General features: G+C 59.3%; 1 protein-coding gene across 3 annotated transcripts; it reads right to left on the bottom strand.

Annotated features, from left to right (window-relative positions):
• Nucleotides 1-361: 361 nt before the first annotated feature.
• On the bottom strand, nucleotides 362-17,829 carry LOC101792010 (1-phosphatidylinositol 4,5-bisphosphate phosphodiesterase gamma-1). Of its 3 annotated transcripts, XR_011807317.1 has the most exons (33): nucleotides 16,971-17,829; nucleotides 12,783-12,932; nucleotides 12,600-12,693; nucleotides 12,428-12,475; nucleotides 11,575-11,659; nucleotides 11,376-11,456; nucleotides 11,235-11,269; nucleotides 10,573-10,645; nucleotides 10,336-10,437; nucleotides 10,135-10,253; nucleotides 9,952-10,037; nucleotides 9,652-9,772; nucleotides 9,382-9,550; nucleotides 9,038-9,157; nucleotides 8,720-8,827; nucleotides 8,413-8,600; nucleotides 7,987-8,187; nucleotides 7,363-7,482; nucleotides 6,564-6,747; nucleotides 6,144-6,221; nucleotides 5,733-5,836; nucleotides 5,428-5,524; nucleotides 5,140-5,206; nucleotides 4,509-4,533; nucleotides 4,316-4,420; nucleotides 4,020-4,116; nucleotides 3,670-3,894; nucleotides 3,283-3,431; nucleotides 2,532-2,646; nucleotides 2,210-2,371; nucleotides 1,909-1,997; nucleotides 1,614-1,798; nucleotides 362-1,527 (listed from the first exon to the last, which is right to left on the bottom strand). XR_011807317.1 is itself a non-coding variant. In XM_038173589.2 (32 exons), exons 1-32 carry the CDS (start codon nucleotides 17,188-17,190, stop codon nucleotides 1,476-1,478), a joined length of 3,888 nt encoding a protein of 1,295 aa, XP_038029517.1. In that variant the 5' UTR covers nucleotides 17,191-17,806; the 3' UTR covers nucleotides 362-1,475. The 3 variants fall into 3 exon arrangements, 1 of the variants encoding a protein (XP_038029517.1); XM_038173589.2 differs by lacking the exon at nucleotides 4,509-4,533 and having other exon boundaries at nucleotides 4,316-4,479; nucleotides 16,971-17,806; XR_011807316.1 differs by lacking the exons at nucleotides 362-1,527; nucleotides 1,614-1,798; nucleotides 1,909-1,997 and having other exon boundaries at nucleotides 2,322-2,371; nucleotides 4,316-4,423; nucleotides 16,971-17,806.
• Nucleotides 17,830-18,348: the final 519 nt, after the last annotated feature.

Consider the following 18,348-nt stretch of genomic DNA (forward strand, 5'->3'; position numbering starts at 1 on the left):
CCCATATCCATGTATTCCCATAGTCAGGTGTCCCCAGGGTCCTGTGTCCCCATAACCCTATGCCACATAGTCCCACAGCCCTCTATCCCTACAGCTCTGTCCCCTGTGTCCCCATGGTCCCATATCTCTGTGTCCCCATAGTCAGGTGTCCCCAGGATCCTGTGACCCCATAACCCTATGGCACGTAGTCCCATAGCCCTGTGTCCCCATGGGCTGTCCCTATGTCCCTATGGCCCCAAGGAGACACCCCCCCATTTAGGGACACCACCCCCTTTGGGGACACCACCCCATTTGGGGACACCCCAAACCCCGTAACCCAGCGCTGGCAGAGCTGGGGGAACCGGACCACGACAGCGGGGTATAAATATTGGCTAAATAGATTTATTTTCATACAAAGAATACACAGATCCCCCACCCCCACCCCAATGGGGGCACCCCGACCCGGGGGGACACCCCGAGATGTCCCCAGTCCCTATCCTGGCCGCGCGGGGACCGGAGGTGAGATTTTGGGGTCATCCCTGTCCTGTGTGGGTTTTTGGGGGCTCCGACGGATTCCCTCGTTGGTGTTTTTTTTAGGAAATGCCCCAAACTGTGGGACTTACCTTGAAGGAGCGGCAGGATCCGTCCCCCTCCCCAGGTGACCCCAGGGATGTCCCCATCCCCAGGTGACCCTAGGGACGTCCCCGTCCCCCAGGTGACCCCAAAGATGTCCCCAGCCACCCCAGGGCTGCCTCGGTGCCTGAATTTTACCTGCACCGGGCACCTCCTGTGCTGGGGACATCTCCGGATATTTTGGGGTCCCCCCCCTGCTCCCTTGTTCCCATTCCGGGGACATCTCTGGACATTTTGGGGTCCCCTCGTGCCTTAATACTGTGCTGACACAGAGCCCTCCCCCCCCCTTTACCCTCCCCCCGCCATATGTACAGGCTGGATAAAAGAAGAAAATACAGATATTTATAGTGGGGTGGGGGGTGGGGGGGCCAAAACACGCCCCTCTGCCCCCAAAACGTCCCCCACACGTCCTCATGCCGCTGTCCCCACTGTCCCCAGGAGGGAGGTGGCCGGTCCTGCCCCATCCCGGATCAAATAGGGACCGGGAGAGCTCCTCCGTGCCTCAGTTTCCCCATCGGTTGCGGTGTTTTTTACCCTCTCCCCCCCCCTTGAGGGAATGTCACCCCCCCCCAGGGGACATGGGGGACACGAGGTGACACCGGAGTGTCCTCCGACGGGGAAACCTCACAGGCAGACCTACTCAAAACTCCCTTTTTCCTCCCCAGATTTGTCACACCGCTGTCACCTCTGGGACCTTCGCCCCCCCCTTGAAGGCTTTAGGGGCTGTTATGGGGTGGAGGAGGTCCGGATCCGACCCCCCTCCACCTCCTCCTGTCCCTCTGCAGCAGGAGAGGAGGTGGTGGGAGGCAGCGGGGAGGGGGTGGAAGGTCCACGAGGGGCTGGTGGCCTCGAGCCCGCTTGGCTCAACTGCGTTTGGTGACCAGCTGCCGGTCCCTCTTCTTCTTCTCCATCAACCTGGGGTGGAGCAGGGGGTTTGGGTGGCATTTAGGGACCCTCCTTGAGTAGGGGGGTCCGGGGATGAGCTCGGGGGGGGCACTCACTTTCGATTTCGGACTTCGGTGAGCTCCATCAGCCGCTCCTGGGCCGCCCGCAGCTCGTCGAGGCGCTGCTGGTAGCGGGAGTCGCAGTTGTTGGTGCGCTCGTAGCTGGAGACCTGGCTGGAGAGCTCGCTGGCGCGGTCCCGGAGTTGTTGGATGGACGAGTAGAGGTTCTCCTCGTCTTCCTCCTGCTCCGACATGAAAGGGGTGAGGTTTTGGGAGCGGGCGGGGATGCCCCGGGATGGGTGTGGATCAGGGGAACGAGGTTTGGGGTTCCTGGGTTGGCCCCAACACCTGCCTTGGCGTTGATGATCTCGATGTGGATGAGGAGGGCGGCGAGCTCCAGGTCCTCGGTGTAGCTGTTCTTCAGCGGCACCGACCGGTAGCCTGGACACGACACCATGATAAAAGCTCATAAAATCAATCCCAGAATCATCTAGGATGGAAGAGACCTCCAAGATCACCCAGTCCAACCCCCGAACCTACAACTAACAAGTCCTCGACCTCTATCCGGGTCCCAGCCCCTCGCCGTGGCCACGGTTGGGTCTCCAAGGGGCTGAGGGTGATGAAGATGATGGGCGTGGAGGGAGGGAGCGTACCTGTTTTGAGACCCTTGACGGGGAAGGTGGCTTGTGCCAAGAAGTTGGGGTCGCTGAACATGTCCTCCTCGTACACCACGAAGCGGAGGAAGGCAAACTCGGGGTTGTTGATGTCGAAGACAAACTGCTTGAAGAGCCACACGGGGTTGAAGCCGTTGTCGGCTACGGGGGTGAGGACAGAGCAGGGCTTGGACACACGGACAGCACCACCACGGCACCACGGCTCCCCCGTGAGTGGGAGATGCTTTTCCCTTTTGCTCCTCGTGAAATCCATCCCCAATGGGACCCTAAAGGGTGTCCCGATGTCCCCACGGAGCCTCACCTACGACGTCCGTCTTGTTCTTGCTGTTGTCGTACTCGGAGCCGCACACCTCCACCTCCACAAAGGGGCACACGATGCTCCTCCCGTTCTTGGGCAGGTGCCGGGCGCCGAGGATCTGCAGGAGGAAGAGGAGGAGGAGGAGGAAGAGAGTGAGGGCTGGCCACGATGGCCTTGTGGTCAAGGAAGGGCTCTTCGTGCTAGTGGGTTTCCAACTCCTGTGGGTTGGCTGGTTTGGGCTTGCCATTAGCTTCATGGCCATAATTAGCCACCCCACACCTTTTTTATCACAGAATCACCGAATTGTAGGGGTTGGAAGGGACCTCAAGAGATCATCGGGTCCAAACCCCAAGATCATTGGGTCCAACCCTCTATTTAGGACCTATTTATGGCCTTAGACTGGTTTTTGCCATATCTGCAAAATGACTTGAAAAACTTTTTCTTTGTCCATGCTATGCCCAAGAGTCAGATGCTTACGAACCAACCCATCCCACAAAAGGACCCAAAAATTTGGGGAAGGTGCTTCTGGGCTTGTTTTAGCTATTTTATCTCTATCTCAATTTCACTCAGGTTGTGCTCAGCTTTGTGTAATTGTGGGGTTCTCCCCATGGAAAGATCACACCATGAAAAATCACAGGGTGCTGAACTCTACGAAGCAAACACGGGTCTGAAACACGTAAAAATTGACCCAAAACCCAGGAAGAACTGTGATGGTGACCACCTTGGGATGGACTCGCCATCCTTGCCCACTTGCCTGCAGCTGCACTGTGATGGGCTCCACGATCTTCAGGCTGTTCTTGTCAAAGGGGTCGAACGTCTCGTCCCTCATGATGTCGGGTTGCAGGACGTAGCCGCTGCGGCCGCCGAGCATGAAGAGCGCCTGGTTCAGCTGCATCGGCTTGTCTGTGGGGGACAGAGCAGATCTGAGCCCTGGGGCTCAAGCAGAAGGTCCCTGAGTCCTGGCAAGCCCCCTGCTGAAAGCCCCCAACCCTGGGTAGAAGGATTTTGCACGAAACACCCACGGGATATCCCCATCAAGGTAGGGACAGAGGTTGGCGAGCTCATCCAAACCACCTCCAACCATGAGCCACCAGAAATGTGAATTTTTGGGGGGTGTCCTGTGATGATGAGGACGATTTACCAGGCGTCTGGAAGTTGAGGGCCACCAGCTGGCTGCCGCAGATCCACATGGGCAGCGGGTCGTAGTTGGAGGAGTCCAAGCGTTGCCCTTTGGGGTAGATGCGGCTGAGCTGGCGCCGGTTGTACTGCAGGAACTTCTTGCCCTTGCTGCGGTTGGCGTACTTCTCCGCCTTGGTCTCCGGGAAGGAGGACATGTCCCGGTAGCACGCCTTGTCCGTGCCGATCTCTGAAAGCACCAAGGCGGCCATCAGAAGAGGACGTGGGGTTTTCTGGGAGCCCTGTGACCGCTCCGTTCCGCTCCACCCGGCTCTTCCCCTCCTGATCCCACCAGCCCCCTTTCCCAGTTCTTACTGTCCTCATCAAACGGCACCGGGCGGCAGTACACGACCAGCTCGGAGAGCTCCAGGGCAATCTTCTTCCTCCGCTCCATGATCTTCCCCTCTTGCATCTGCACGAGGGAAAACAGGATTTGAAACTCTTTCTCCTCAAGGGTACCGGGGACCGTCCACCAGGCTATGGGGATGTCCACCACCATCGTTCATCCATCCTCTGCCCACCACGGGATAGGACGTCCACCACCACCCAGCGTCTATCCCCTGGGGACAAGGATGTCCCTCTCCCACCGGCTGCACCCCGGGGCCCCTCACCCTGGCGTCGGCGTTCTGCGTGGCCTCTCGGATCTTGGCCACCCACTCGCTGAGCTCCTCCTGCGTGTCCGCGGCCACGTCCAGCGACTGGGCTGCGTGGGACATCTGCTGGGAATGGATGGTGAAGACAAATGGTTTGGAGCTCCTCCCGTCTTTGGAGATAACTATAAGGACATCAGAGGGGGGGCTTTACTTGAAGACATTCCCAACGGATGGCTCTGTGGAGCAAACGAAACCTCAGCGGTCCTGCTCCTGGGTCCCCACCAGCCCTCCCCAAGCACCCGCCGGGATCCTCCTCCTTTTGAGGGTCCTCCCCAAAATTGCGAATCGATGAGAAGCACAAGGTGGGCAAGGCAACCCCAAACACCCATCAAACTGTGGTCAGTCCCTGAAAATGTGCTGGAAGTGAAAGCAGCAACCCAAAATGGTCTCTTTCGCCCCTTTTTGTGGTTTCAGCTTTTCACTCCAAAATGCATTTTCCTTTGAGCCAGGGGTAAATATCCCCCCCCCCAAAACCATCCAGCCCTCTGAATCCCTCGGAATCCTTCCCAAATCAGCCAAATCCCTCTGAAATCAGCTCAAAATTGCCCCCAGCACATCATGCCAAGCACGAGGCCTCTCCTTCCCTGTGGTTGGATATTTTTGCCAGCCGTGCCTCTTGCCAGAGCTGCCCGTGCCCATCAGCAAGGGGTTCACCACCAGCCACCCCCATGTGTGTGATGAGTTTGGAGAGCCTCAGCACACGGTGCTGAGCTCCAGCTTGGGGCACGCACCACCCCAGGATGTCCCCCCAGGCTTATTGGGGACATGCTGGGGACACTCACCCACGTGGCAGGATGGCACGTCGATGAAGCCCTTTAGGAAGTTCCCCAGGGGGCTGTTTTCGGATGACTGCAAGAGAAGAAAGAAGAGGGAGAGGTAGGTGGTGGCCGAGCCTCCATCCAACCCTCCAAATTGGCCAAGTCTGAGCAAAAGTCAACAAAAAACACAGCATGGAGCACCCCACAGCCTCCAGAGAAGGGTCTGGGCTGGACTGGTGTTGGAAGCATCTCAGGTGGCTTTGGTCCCAGGTGCATTGGAGAAGGGAGGTGACATGGGGACATCGTACTCACAGCCTCATCCTGCTCCTGCGCCTGCGTGCTGACGATCTCCTCCACGTAGTTGGCCGGGAACCACAGCTGCTTCTTGCCCCCGTAGTCCCCCCGCCACCTGCAAGGGGTGAGAGGATCAAGGCAAGCGGACAAATTCTGGGGGAACAGGGGGTGTTAACGCCGCATGCGATGTCGGGGAGCAGTTGGAGAAGGAAGGAAGGGGGAGGAGGGACAGAAAAGAAGGTTGTTAAAACCCACCACACCACAGGAAGACCCGCAGGAAAACCCACCGCCCCTGCCCGCCCAGGGCACTGGACCACCCTTACCAGCCCCCGTCCTGCTTGTCGACGTTGTGGATGATGGCTTGCTTGCAGAACGACAGCTCGTCCTCCCGCTGAGCTTTGTAGTCATAAAGAGCCTTCACCGTGCACTAGGCCACCAGGGAGAGGGACACAAGTGTCACAACCCAGCCTGGGATGCCCAGTTTGGGGATGCTGATGGGCAGCGCTGCTCACTCAGCCCCCACAATGATGCACGGGGGTTGTCGTGACCCAGGGTTGGCACTCCTTTTTGGGTTCTCCCCAGTGCAAGGGGACCCATCAAGGTGACCTTGCTGTTGGGGCTTGCTCAGGTTCATGGTGGGAGATGTGGTAGAGGAACCCTCCAGGAGCCCCAGCACCAGAATCGCTATGTCCCACCACCCTGCACCTCCTGGGGACACCAGCTCAGCCTCTTACCCTGGCCATCGGCATCTTGTTGGCCTCCACGTAGAAGTGGGGTGTCCGCACCTCGTACAGAGCTCCATAGTCCAGCTCCTGCAAGGAGAGACATCAAGGCAGGTCACCTGGCTGTGGGGACACTGAGGGAACACTCATGACGTTGGGCCACCATGGGTGGCCAAGAGGAGGCTGCCAAGGACCCAATGAACCTTTAAAACTCATCGAAGGGGACTTAAGTTTGGCACAGATGCCTGGCCATAGCCAGGGGCAATGGCAGTAGATTACAAATTAGCTGGTTTGGGTTGACCTTTGGGCAAATCTTTGTTGTCCCAAAGATTTGGGACAGCTGGAGATCTTCCCACCTTGATGGAGATGGGGATGGACTGCATGGCATGGAAAAAAAAACCCTCCCCGTTGTCCCCAACGGGGGACACTCACGGTGGTGCCCATCTTCTCCAGGGTCTCCTCGTTGATGGGGTAGCGCAGCTTCATCTTACGGTAGAGCGGGTGCTTCTCGTAGTAGCTGACGAGGTCCACGAGGCTCTCGAACTCAGCCGAGCTGCCCAGCATGAAGAGCCGGCCCTCCTGCTGGATTCTGCAGTGCTTGATCTTCCCCTCCGCCCTGGGGCCAAGAGATCCAGTGGGGGAAGCCGTGAGGGGTGGCCGGACCCCACCTCAAGAAAGGGGGGACAGGCAGGAGGCAAATCGGTGTGGGGTGCTGCTGGTGTGAGAGCCCTGAGGACGTGGCTTCACCGTCACCACAGCCAGGGTGTCCCACCCATGGGGGCAGCACGCAGACGTGGTGTCCCCAAAGAAGCACGGAGTGATGGAGGTTGGAGGCACCTCAGGGCCATCAGGTCAACCCCTGCCACAGCAGGGTGCCCAGCCCTGAGGCCTGGTGGGTTCGGGGAGCCCCCAAAGAGGAGTCCCCAGCTCCTGGTCCCAGTGCCAGGGCTCTGGCACCCTCCTGGCCCAACAGTGCTGCTGGGGGCCAGGGGGAGCCTCCAGGGCTCCAGGCTGGGCCCACGGCCTCCACTGATGGCCCCAGGCCCCCCTGAGCAGAGCCCGGCCCTGGCCCCTCGCACCCTACAGGGCCACGGAGATGTGGGGGAGCTCCCCTGAGCCTCCTTCTCTCCAGGCCGAGCAGCCCCAGCTCTCACAGCCTCTCCTCAGGGCCCTGGGCTAGGTCCCACCAGTACAGCCCAGTGCTCCCCAGTGCCGGGATGGCCGCACTCACCGAAAGGAGATGGCGTAGGAGTTGGGCTCGCTGCGCTTGCGCACCAGGAAGGCTCCGTCCCGCGGGACTCGCATCAGCATGTGCTCAGCCTGCAGGCGCGTCAGGCTGGCGTGGTACCACCTGGGCAGGCACAACAAGGAGGCAGAGGGCTGGCAATGGCATCCCCGCATCCCAGGGAGCACCCCAAATGTGACACCAGCTGTATCGGAGCCAGCACGGAGAGGGATGAAGATGGTGGACCCGAGGCAGGACAAGTGGTGGAAGAGGATGGTGGACCCAAGGGTGGGACAAGTGGTGGAAGAAGATGGTGGACCCAAGGGTGGGACACGTGGTGGAAGAGGATGGTGGACCCAAAACACATGGTGGAAGAGGATGGTAGAACCAAGAGTGGGACACGTGGTGGAAGAGGATGGTGGACCCAAAATACATGGAGGAAGACGATGGTGGAACCAAGAGTGGGACATGTGGTGAAAGAGGATGGTGGACCCAAGGGTAGACCACATGGTGGATGAGGATGGTGGACCCAAAACACATGGTGGAAGAGGATGGTGGAACCAAGAGTGGGACATGTGGTGAAAGAGGATGGTGGACCCAAGGGACCGAGGGGCCAGGTTTCACCCTCACTCTTTGCTCTCATGGGCGTTGGGCTGGGGCACGGGGTCAGTGAGGCGCATCTCGAACTCGTTGCAGCGGAGCGGCACCTCGCGGTAGTGGCAGATGAGGCTGTAGAGGCTGTCAAAGACCAGGTTGTCCGTCAGGTAGAACTTGGTGGCACCAGCCTCCTGCCGCGAGTGGATCCGGCAGTGCTGCACGCGGTTCGACCTCCTGCCATGGGGAGACAAGATGGGAGCGAGTCAATTCATATCCATGACCACGACACGTTGTGCTTGGGGATAATCAGGTTCAGGGCACCACAATGCTCAAAAAGGTGGCTTTTCCCTCAAAACTTCATTTCTGCCTCCAAAAATGGGGCCTGCTGGAGGCAGCCACCAGATGCCTGGTGGCCTGGGGAAGGTGTGATCCTGATGGGGACAAGACCAGGCCTCCTACCAGAAGGAGAGGGTGTAGTCGCCCACGAAGGTCTCGCTTTCGCGCACCAGGAAGGTGCCGTCCTTGCCGCCCGTCTCGGTGCAGTACTCGTGCAACAGTTTCTCGGCGATCTGCCTCCCATCGCGGCCACCTCCCAGCTTCCCGTGGAACCACTTCTCCGTGAAGTGCAGCTCGTTGTTGTTGAACTCCTGCAAGTCCACATGGAGACCAGAGATACCCCAAGGTCAGTGTCCTCTGGAGCAGCTGCCATCGAGAAGGGTATTTCCACCTTCTCCCCGTTCTTTTGGAAATTCTGCCCCCCACGCACCTCCTTCTGCTCCACCTCCTCCTCATCCTCATTGAACTGGTAGCGGGACGTCTCCTCTGAGTAGTAGATCTTGTTGCTCGTCAGGACAAAATAATGTGGGCTCCAGGTCTGGGAGGGAGGAAGAGCATCACCAAGACAGGAAGGATGGTGGCATGGAGGCACAGGGATTTGAGACCCCCGTTTCTGCCTTGCATCCCTCCATGTGGCGTTGCACCAGTACCCCACGCCCACCCCAAAGCTTGGTGCTCTCCCCTGCTAGGGCATCCCCATCTGACAGGTCCTGCTCTGCCCCCGGCCATCAACGGCAGAGACACTTACGTGGTCGATGGGGTCTTCGAGGTAGAGGATGCCGTTCTTGATGGAGTTGCTGATGTCGTTCTCTGAGTAACTGGCCGTGGAGACCTCCTCATACAGGTTCCCTTCGACCAGTTTTTTGTGCTGGGGACAGGCCAGGAATGGGAGCTCAGCAGGGGGCATGGTGTCCCCATCAAGCTGAGATCCCAGCCCTAAGTATCCACAGGTCCACCATCACCACCACCTCCCATTCCCTGCAGAGCTTAGAGCTTGCTTCTAAGCCCCAAGATTTAGGGTTGTCCCCCAGCCCAATACAGCCTTTGACCCTCCTGCAGACAAGGGCTTTGGGGTGGTGCCTGGCTCCACACCTTGATTAGGATCTTCTTCTTGAGCTGGGTGGGTGAGGGCAGCTCATCGGCGTTGATGTCAACAGGCTTGGTGAGCAGCATGTCCCCGAAGACCTTCTTGAAGTGCGAAGCCATGTTCCTCTGCTGGACAATGCTGCAGTGATCTTCGATGGAGAGGATGATGGGGAACCTGGAGGAAGCAGGTGGGAAAGGTGGCTTGGGATGAAGACGAAGGAGAAGGGGAATTTGAGCAGTCAAAAACTGGTCTGTCTCGGGGGAGCCAGGGCTTACTCGGATGTGACAAAGGCGTGCTCCTTGATGGTGTGCAGCACATCCAGGAACTTGATCTTGGAGGTGAGCGTGTGGCCGTGGTAGATGATGGGAAGATCATCCGGGCCATCCCAGCAGTCCACTGAACGGGGAGACACCTTGGTTAACGCATGCCGGCCACTAACTGTGCACCAGAACGATGTTTTTGGGACCCCAAAAGAAATTGGAAGGCTCCCCTCTCCCCTTTGCCATGGGATGGGTGAGCGGGATGGTCCACCTGATGCAATTTTGGGTGCTGGGGGGGGTGCAAGTGGGACTCACGCTCGATGCAGCGGCAGCCCATGCGCAGGCAGCGGGCGTACGCCTCCAGGGAGGACTCGCTGGAGAACTGGTCCCCCGTCAGGTACCTGCGGAGGAGCGAGAGGGATGCTCAGCAGCTGGGGCTGCCCTGGCCAGGAGGGGATGCTGGTGGGGGTCCCCGAAGTGAGCCCACCCCATCCTTACGTGTTGTGGGAGGAGGAGATCCAGTACTGGGACAGAGGGTGGTTCATCTCCTCGGGCACCACGCGCTCGTACTTGGGGTCCATCACCATGTTCTCCTTGGAGAAGAGGTAGGTGAGGAACTGGGGGGGTGGAAGCAGAGAGGTCAGGGCTCGCTGGGGATGAGGAGGTCTCATGGGGCAGGTGCCGCACGGGGCCACCCACCTCATCCAGCTGGAAGGAGGGGTCTGCTGCATCGTTGGAGCCATCCTTGAGGTAGGAGCACATGTAGTCCCGCACCATGCCCACGTCGCTGGCCCAGGGCTCCTGGGGGGTGCAAACACGGCTGCCGTTACAGGGGGAGCCACGGCGGAGCAGCAGCTGGGCTGGGGCATCCCATGGGAATCCTCGAGACTGGGACCGAAAAGGGTCGCCGGGGGGGGGTCTCAAAGGGCAACCAACCTTCTGGTCGTGCAGCAGGAACTTCTGGAAGTCGTAGAGGGAGACCTGGCAGAGCTCAGGGCGATCCACGTTCCTGGGGCACAGAGGAGCCGTCAGGGGAACTGGGTGCAGAAGTCGGGGCAGATGCCACTGCTGCCCACCCGCGGCTCAGCCCCTGATGTCCCCGGCTCCTGCCCTGCTCCTGCCCGCAGCAGAAGCTGGGGAAGGGATTTGGGAAAGAGTAGCCCAGGGGAAGCCTGAGCTGCTGGGTGCTGGCCGTGCAAACACTCCCAGTGGCTCCCCATGACCCAGGAGAGGTGGGCACGAGGATGCCCATGGATGTGGGGAAGCAGGCGCCAAACCACATCACCGCATCCCCTGGCCCTGCAGTCCCTCACCGCCCTCAGAGCGAAGAATTTGGGGTGAGCGTCCCTGCTCTCGTTTCTGCTCCCATCTCCATTTGCACTCACGTTTCCACTCCCATCCTTTCTCTCACCCCTTCTCCCATCCCTGCCCCTCAGACCACGTTTGTCTTCCCCGCTCCCTGCACCCCGGGCACTGGGCGATGCTCCAGGGATGCGTGCATCCACCGGGACCTCCTCTATCCCCGGGTTTTCCCCCCTTGACAGCTCCCACCCTTGGTGGTGGGGCTGGATGGGAGCCGTGGGGCTCCCGGGACTCACCGCAGGGGGAAGGAGAGCTCCAGCTGCTCGATGACCTGCAAGGCAAAAGGAAACGGGGCTGAGACGAAAAAGGGAACGGGGGCGCAGCCGGGGATGCGCTGCGGGGTAGGGATGCTCGGGGGGACGGATCGCGGCTCTTACCGACTTCTGCGCGTCGAACATCAGGTTTTTGTAGAACTGGATGAAGTGGGAGAAGGTCATCTCGTTCCTGGCTTCCACCTCCTGTGGGGCAGGGTGTGAGAAAGAGGGGTTGGGGTAGGGATATCCAGTGACAGCGGGGCCGTTTCCAGCCCTGTTGTGGGGACTCGAAGCCCCGTTCCCCACAAATTGTGGGTCTTACCACGAGCTTGTCCCGCAGGAACCTCATGTTGGGCACGCGGTAGTTCACCTGGGGCAGCATGGCCTTCAGGTCCTTCACCGTGATGCTGCGGGAGGGTGAGCTGGTGTCAGGGCAGTGGGACCCCAGGGGACACCCACAAAGGACGGAGCCCCCAGACTGACCCCAAATCCCAGCACCAGCCCTGGCTCTGTCTTGGGGTTCCCACTCTGCCAGGTTATGGATCCCTACAAGTGCACAGTGATCCCTAATTTTTTAGAAGAAGCATTTTGGCCTTTTTTCTTTATAATTTAGAAGGGTCTGGTGCGAGCGTGAGAGCCCTGAGCAGAAGGTTGGGGATGGGGACACCGCTGCTGGGCATCTGTCACATCTGGATACCGTAATTATCCCTATCCCCATCGTCATAATTAAGTCCACATTCCCTTGCTTTGTGGTTTTTGTTTGTTTATTCGTTTTTTTACTGTATCAACAGGATTTTTATGGGCTGCATTAACGGCCCATCCCCTCCTGGTGCTGCAGCGGGCATGGGGACATTTGGGTTCCTGCTGTCCCTACAGCAGCAAGGAAGGGACCCGCACTCCAGACTGTTTTTAGGTGCCTTTGGGCACCCCAAATAAACCAACACTGCCTCTCCCCACATCCCCTGCTTAAATCCTCTGGATTTGGGGCACAGTTGGGAGGATTTGGCCACATCCAAGGCCAGCAAAGCCTTGCAGGATGAGGCCAGGGCGTTGCGGCATTTTGGCATTTCCCAAACTTTTGCCCTTTGGCAAAACATCCCTGAAAGAAGGAGGACAGGGACATTTTGGCCATTGCATGCTGAGCCCATCAGCATGTTTCCCCACATGGTGCTCACCTGCCTTCCCGTGACCGGTCCATCCCATCAAACTGTTTCCTCAGCCACCTGGGAGGAAGGGAAGGACAAACAGACAGCGCTCAGCCTGGGGGACCGTACCCAGGGGGTGGGGTTCATCCTTCCAGACCCCCAAATGGGGACCCAAGAAACGGGACCGACCGTCCCTCCTCACCTCTCGATCTGCAGCGGGGTTTGGGCTTTCTGGGTGTCCGCCACCAGCCAGTTGAGGCCCGTTATCCACAGGTTGATGTCCTCCTCGCAGAAAGCTGGAGGAGGAAGAGGAGAGGGTGGTGAAAACGGGATGGGGGAGACGGCACCCCCCAGGATGGCCACAGGGAGAGCGGGGACCACGCACCGGCCACGCTGAGCGTCCGCAGCCTGAAGTCCATCCCGTAGAGGATGATGAAGCACATGGTGAAGTCGAGCTTGCGGGCGTCCTCGGGGTAGCGCTCAAAGTCCCGCGAGTTCTTCCCCAGGCGGATCTCCTTGATCTCCCGAATGTCGACTGCGGGGACAGAGGGGACACGGGACTGTCCCCTGCCACCCTGCCACCGCGGAGCCACGCGCGGGGCTCGGGGAGGCTGTGGGAGGTGGGATTGTGTAGAAACCACGTGTCCTTTGGGGAACCTTGTCCCCAGGAGAGGACATCCCCATGGCACTTTGGGTGTCCCCCAAGGGAGATGTCCCCACAGCCCTGCAGTGACGTGTCCACTAGTGTGATGGCACCGTGGGTGCCACGTGTCCTTCAGGGACATCCTGGTGGCACTGCCCGCTGGTGCTAGGTCCCCGTGTCCTCCAGGGACCTGTGTCCCCAGGAAGGGGTGTCCCCAGGAAGGGGTGTCCCCACGGTGCTCCCCACCACCACTTTCCCCGCTCTGCGGGTGCCACGTCTCCTCCCAGCTCAGCCTTTCCCATCCTGGCCCTACAATCCCTCCAGCCGCCTTCCCCTCTTTTGAGACAAAACCCCAAGCTCTGGGACGGGCCGAGCTCATCTTTTAATAGAAGACTTTTGCCCAAAGGTGGCAATTTGCAGCCCGGACCACAGGGCGTTTCTTTCCTGCCGCGCTGCTCTCTCATTATCTCGCTATATAAAGCCAGGAGGGCTGGGTTTCCGGACCGTGGTCTTCCTCACCACCACGTTGCCAAAAGGGGGATTTCCATCCCCCCTTGGTTGCGCCCAGAGGACACGTCCGGTGGTGGGAGCAGAATAATAAAATTCGGGGATGGAGCGGGATAATAATATTCGGGGATCGATTCTGACACTTGAACCCATCCCTCTTCCCACGGGCATTGCTCCCAGGCAGAGCTCGGGCTCCGGAAAAAAGGGCTTTGTGTGGCTGAGGGTGGCCGGACACCACGCAGGGTCATTGTCCTGCAGGAAATGGGTCATTTCCCGGAGAATTTCCAGCCCGGCTCCGGCTGCTTCCTACGTGGCGGTGGGGCTGGAGCGCAGGGTGCCGGAGCGGAGGGGAAAAAGCTGGAGGAGGTGTGGAAGGATAAGGGATGGGGGAGAAAGGCAGAGGGAAAAGAGGTGCGGGGTAGTTTTTCTTGGCGGAAAAGGCTCTGGAAAACACTGGTGGCTTTATCCAGCCTTCTCCGGGAGGAACGCGAGCCAACTTTCGCGGGCCAGGGCAGGCTGTGAGCGCTCGGCGGCAAAACGATGCTCAGGGGGGTCTGCACCCAGGCGTGAGATTTTGGGAAACGAAAGCTGGGTGCCTCCCTCCGTGCGCAGCCCCGTGGCTCATGGCTCAAAGCTAACTTACGGTGGCGTCCTGAGCTCAACCGGGTGGATATTTGGGGCCAGACACCCTTTTGTAGGATAGGAACCGGGTGTGTGTCCCCAAATGTGCCCGTGGAAGGGCACGGCAGTGGGGTGAGATGCTGGGGGCTCTGCCGACGGGGGCTAACGCAGCCAGGACCTGGTGTTGGCCCCAGCCTCCCGGCGAGGGAGCAGTGTGCAGCACAATGCAACGCGCCGGCGGCTTCCTGGAAACCACATCTGCAGCGGATTTGCAGCGATCATGGCAGAAGTATGTCTCCAAACTCCTCCCTGCATTGTCTCCGGGGTCCCGGTGATTAAAACATGCTGGAAGCCAGTTCCAGCTGCGAAAATCCCTCCTCTCTTCTCATGCAAAGCGAGCAGCACGTTGCAAAGGCTTTACATCCAGGGGCGGCCGTGGCTCCCGGGTGGTGTAGGGTCTGCCCAGCAGATTTTAGCCAGGCTGAGAGCCTGAGAGTTTCCCAAATGCAGGAGGGGAAAGCAAACCAAGGTGTCTGGAGGGATGCCGCTGGCCTGGGACGTGCCACGGGGTGGCCGAGTTGTGTCCCCTCGGGGTCGCCTTGGTCCTTCCTGTGGGATCCCCTCTATGAAGGACCGGGCGGCCACGTCCCCGAGGGCTCCCTGTGAGGCTGAGGAGCTGATTTAAAACCTGAAATAAAAGATTTCCTCCCGGGCCAGAGGTGTGAAACCAAACCTGGGTTTTCTCCTCCCCAAAACCATCCCATTTCTAATCATCTGGCGTTAGCAAGGACGAAGGGGTGAGTCCCTGTTAGGCATCACCAAGCTGCGAACCACTTCTCCAAAATGCTTTTGGGGTTGCCAGGGACTGGAAACAACCTGGGAAGAGACGAATTTTGGAGGCAAAGCCGGACACCACGCTCCCCTGTAGCTCTTAACCTTGAAGCTGCATCTCCTTGCCGCGCCGGGGGGGACCCCATCCGCGTGGCCACGCGTCTTAACAGCAGCTTAACGAAGCGTGTAATTAGCCTGCAGGGCGCAGGGCATCTCCAGCAGAACCAGGATCCCCGTCCTGCCTCCTAACAGAGACATCAGCTCCGTCGGTTGTCTCGCTAATCCCTTCTCAAGCCGGGTGAGAAGAGAGGATTTGAAATGGCCCGGGCAGGCGTGAGGTTCGGGAGCAAAGCTGAAGGTCCCAGAGCCTCCAAAAAATCCCAAACGGGGCTGGAGAGGGTTGGTGAAGGTGCTCCAGCCCCACGCCAGGACTGGGATTGCGCCCAGCCCCGCTGGGGAAGCAGGTGGTGGGGTTGGATGGAAGAATTATAACATTTTTAGGGGTTTTCCCTTTTTTTTCCCCCCTCTTGGATGACCTCAGAGGACGCTCACGCACTCCCAGAGGGAGATTTTGGGTTGCTGTGTGGGAGAGGCCGGGCACTGATGGGGGAAACTGAGGCAGGAGATCTATGGCAAGGGGAAAGCGGCGCCGAGTTCCCGACCTGGCTGTGTGCGGTGCTCCCGAATAAAAACAAGGAGCCGGAAAGGCGCTATTTCCGCGAGCAGGGAACGAGCTCTTCCCTACAAAGGCCACGGGGGAACAAACCTGCAGGGGACATCAGCCGGCCACGAGGGACCAGCCGGTCCCCTCCTGTGCCCCTTTGTGCTTGGTGGTGCCACCAACTGACCCCACAAACTGACCCCACAAACTGACCCTCAGCCCCCAAATCCCCTCTCCCCGAAGGGTGATTTGATGGGTCCCTGCTGCCTCCAGTCCCCACCAGCCTGGGCATCACCCAAATTTTGCATTTCAGCCCCGTCTACGCCGCATGGGGCCACCATCCCAGTATGGCCAGGCACCCCAAAGCCTGGCATCCCACCACATTTGGGCATCCCACTGGGGTAGAACATCCCACCATGGTAGAACATCCCACTGTAGTAGGATATCCCACCATGGTAGGACATCCCAGTATGGCCAGGTGCCCCAAAGCCTGGCATCCCACAACATTTGGGCATCCCAACGGGGTAGCACATCCCACCACGGCCACGCACCCCACGGCAGCAGATCACCCCACCATGGTAGGACATCCCAGTATGGCCAGGTGCCCCAAATCCTGGTATCCCACTACATCTGGGCATCCCACTGGGGTAGAACATCCCACCTTGGTAGAACATCCCATCCTGATAGAACATCCCACCATAATAGGACATCCCAGTATGGCCAGGCACCCCAAAGCCTGGCATCCCACCACATTTGGGCATCCCACTGGGGTAGAACATCCCACCATGGTAGAACATCCCACCATGGTAGAACATCCCATCCTAATAGAACATCCCACCATGGTAGGACATCCCAATATGTCTAGGCACCCCAAAACCAGGAATCCCACCACATTTGGGCATCACACTGGGGTAGAACATCCCACTGGGGTAGAACATCCCACCATGGTAGGACATCCCAGTACGGCCAGGCACCCCAAAGCCTGTCATCCCACCACATTTGGGCATTGCACTGGGGTAGAACATCCCATCTTGATAGAACATCTCACCATAGTAAGAGATCCCAGTATGGCCAGGTGCCCCAAATCCTGGTATCCCACTACATCTGGGCATCCCAATGGGGTAGAACATCCCACTGGGGTAGAACATCCCACCCTAGTAGGATATCTCACTATGGTAGGACATCCCAGTATGGCCAGGCACCCCAAAACCAGGAATCCCATCACATTTGGGCATCCCACCATGGTAGAACATCCCACGGGGACCACGGACCCCGCCAACCCATCCCCAGCCGCCGCCACCGATACTCACTGTCCCCTTCCACCTTCTCAGGCGTCCGGCTCCAGATGATCTGCCGGGTTTCCAGCTTCACCTGGAAGGTCCTTCGCTCCGGCCTCTGCGACTTCTTCTGGTAGAACAAGGTGAGGACGGTGCCCATCTCCAGGCAGCGGAGGATCCTGCCCATGTCCCCCGCCTCCATCCTGCCGTCCTCCAAAAAGCCATTGACGCTGTTGAGCCTGGAGACGGACATCTTCACTGCGTGGCCATCGCCCGCCGGAGCCGCAGAGTTGTCTCATGCATGAAAGGGAAAAAACGAAGCCTCCCGGGGGATTTGCTCCGAGCACGGGTTTCCTCTGCTGCCGATTCCCCCGGCGTCGTCGGGGTGGGAGGCTCGGGTTGGAGGCGCCGCGACCTTTTCGCCGTGCGGCCCCGGCTCCGGCGTTAGCATCCAGCGGTGGCGAGGAGAGAAGGGGGACGGTTTCAGAGCCGGAGGGCTACAAACCATCCGGCCACCTCAAGGCCTCGGGGACGGACACCTCAGCGGGGCAAAAAAAAAGGAGAGGGTGGCAAAAAAAACAAAAAAAGGCCGCGGGAGCGAGCGCCCCGAAAAAGCAAAGTCACCCCAAAAGCAAGCGGAGAGGAGCCGGAGGATCCCCGGCCTCCGTGCAAAGAGGGGTGAGGAGGGGAGGCGAGGGGTTCGGGGTGCCCGGCTTAGGGTGTGGGGTCTTCGGGGACCCCCCAGGGTGGGATGCGGGTGGTGGGTTTGGTTTTTTTTTTTGGGATGGGGTGAGGGGATAGGAAAGGGGGGGGGAGGTTCGCTCTCGCCGGTCGCCCGCTGCCCCTTCTCCGCTCCTTAATTTCGGGCTGATGAAATGGACGCCCAGAGGAAACTGCAATCACACATGGCCGGAAAGAGATCAGAAAGGAATTTAAAAAAAAAAAAAAAAAAAAAATGCAGGATCTTGGAGAAAGGAAAATCGCAGCGACGGAAGAGGCGGCTGAGGGTGACATCTAGAGGAAGCCGAACCATGGAAGGGCTCCTGAAGGGGGGGGTCCCCAGGCCCTACAGACAACTGGGGGGCACCCCAGGGATGGGGCACCTTGGGGAGGGGGTGGGTGCTGGCTTTCCCCAAGGGGGACACGGCAGCGGGGTCGGGGGCTGCAGAGGGTGGGGGCTCCGTGAGGAAGGGGGGGTGGTGGGTTTTTTGGCACGGCGCGGGCGCGTGAATGCAGGTGGTCCCCGTGCTCCTGCTTGTAGGAATTATTGCCCTGAGTAGGGTGAAAGGGCAAAAAAAATCAGGGCTGGGGGGGGATCTGGGTGGAAAATTGGTGAAAAAAAAGGAGGAAATGTAGAGAAAATGGTTGTGTTGAGCTCCGGGTGCCTGCAGCGCTGAGCCAGGACCGAAGC

The sequence above is a fragment of the Anas platyrhynchos genome, chromosome 2, assembly GCF_047663525.1.
Source record: "Anas platyrhynchos isolate ZD024472 breed Pekin duck chromosome 2, IASCAAS_PekinDuck_T2T, whole genome shotgun sequence".
Taxonomy (NCBI): domain Eukaryota; kingdom Metazoa; phylum Chordata; class Aves; order Anseriformes; family Anatidae; genus Anas; species Anas platyrhynchos.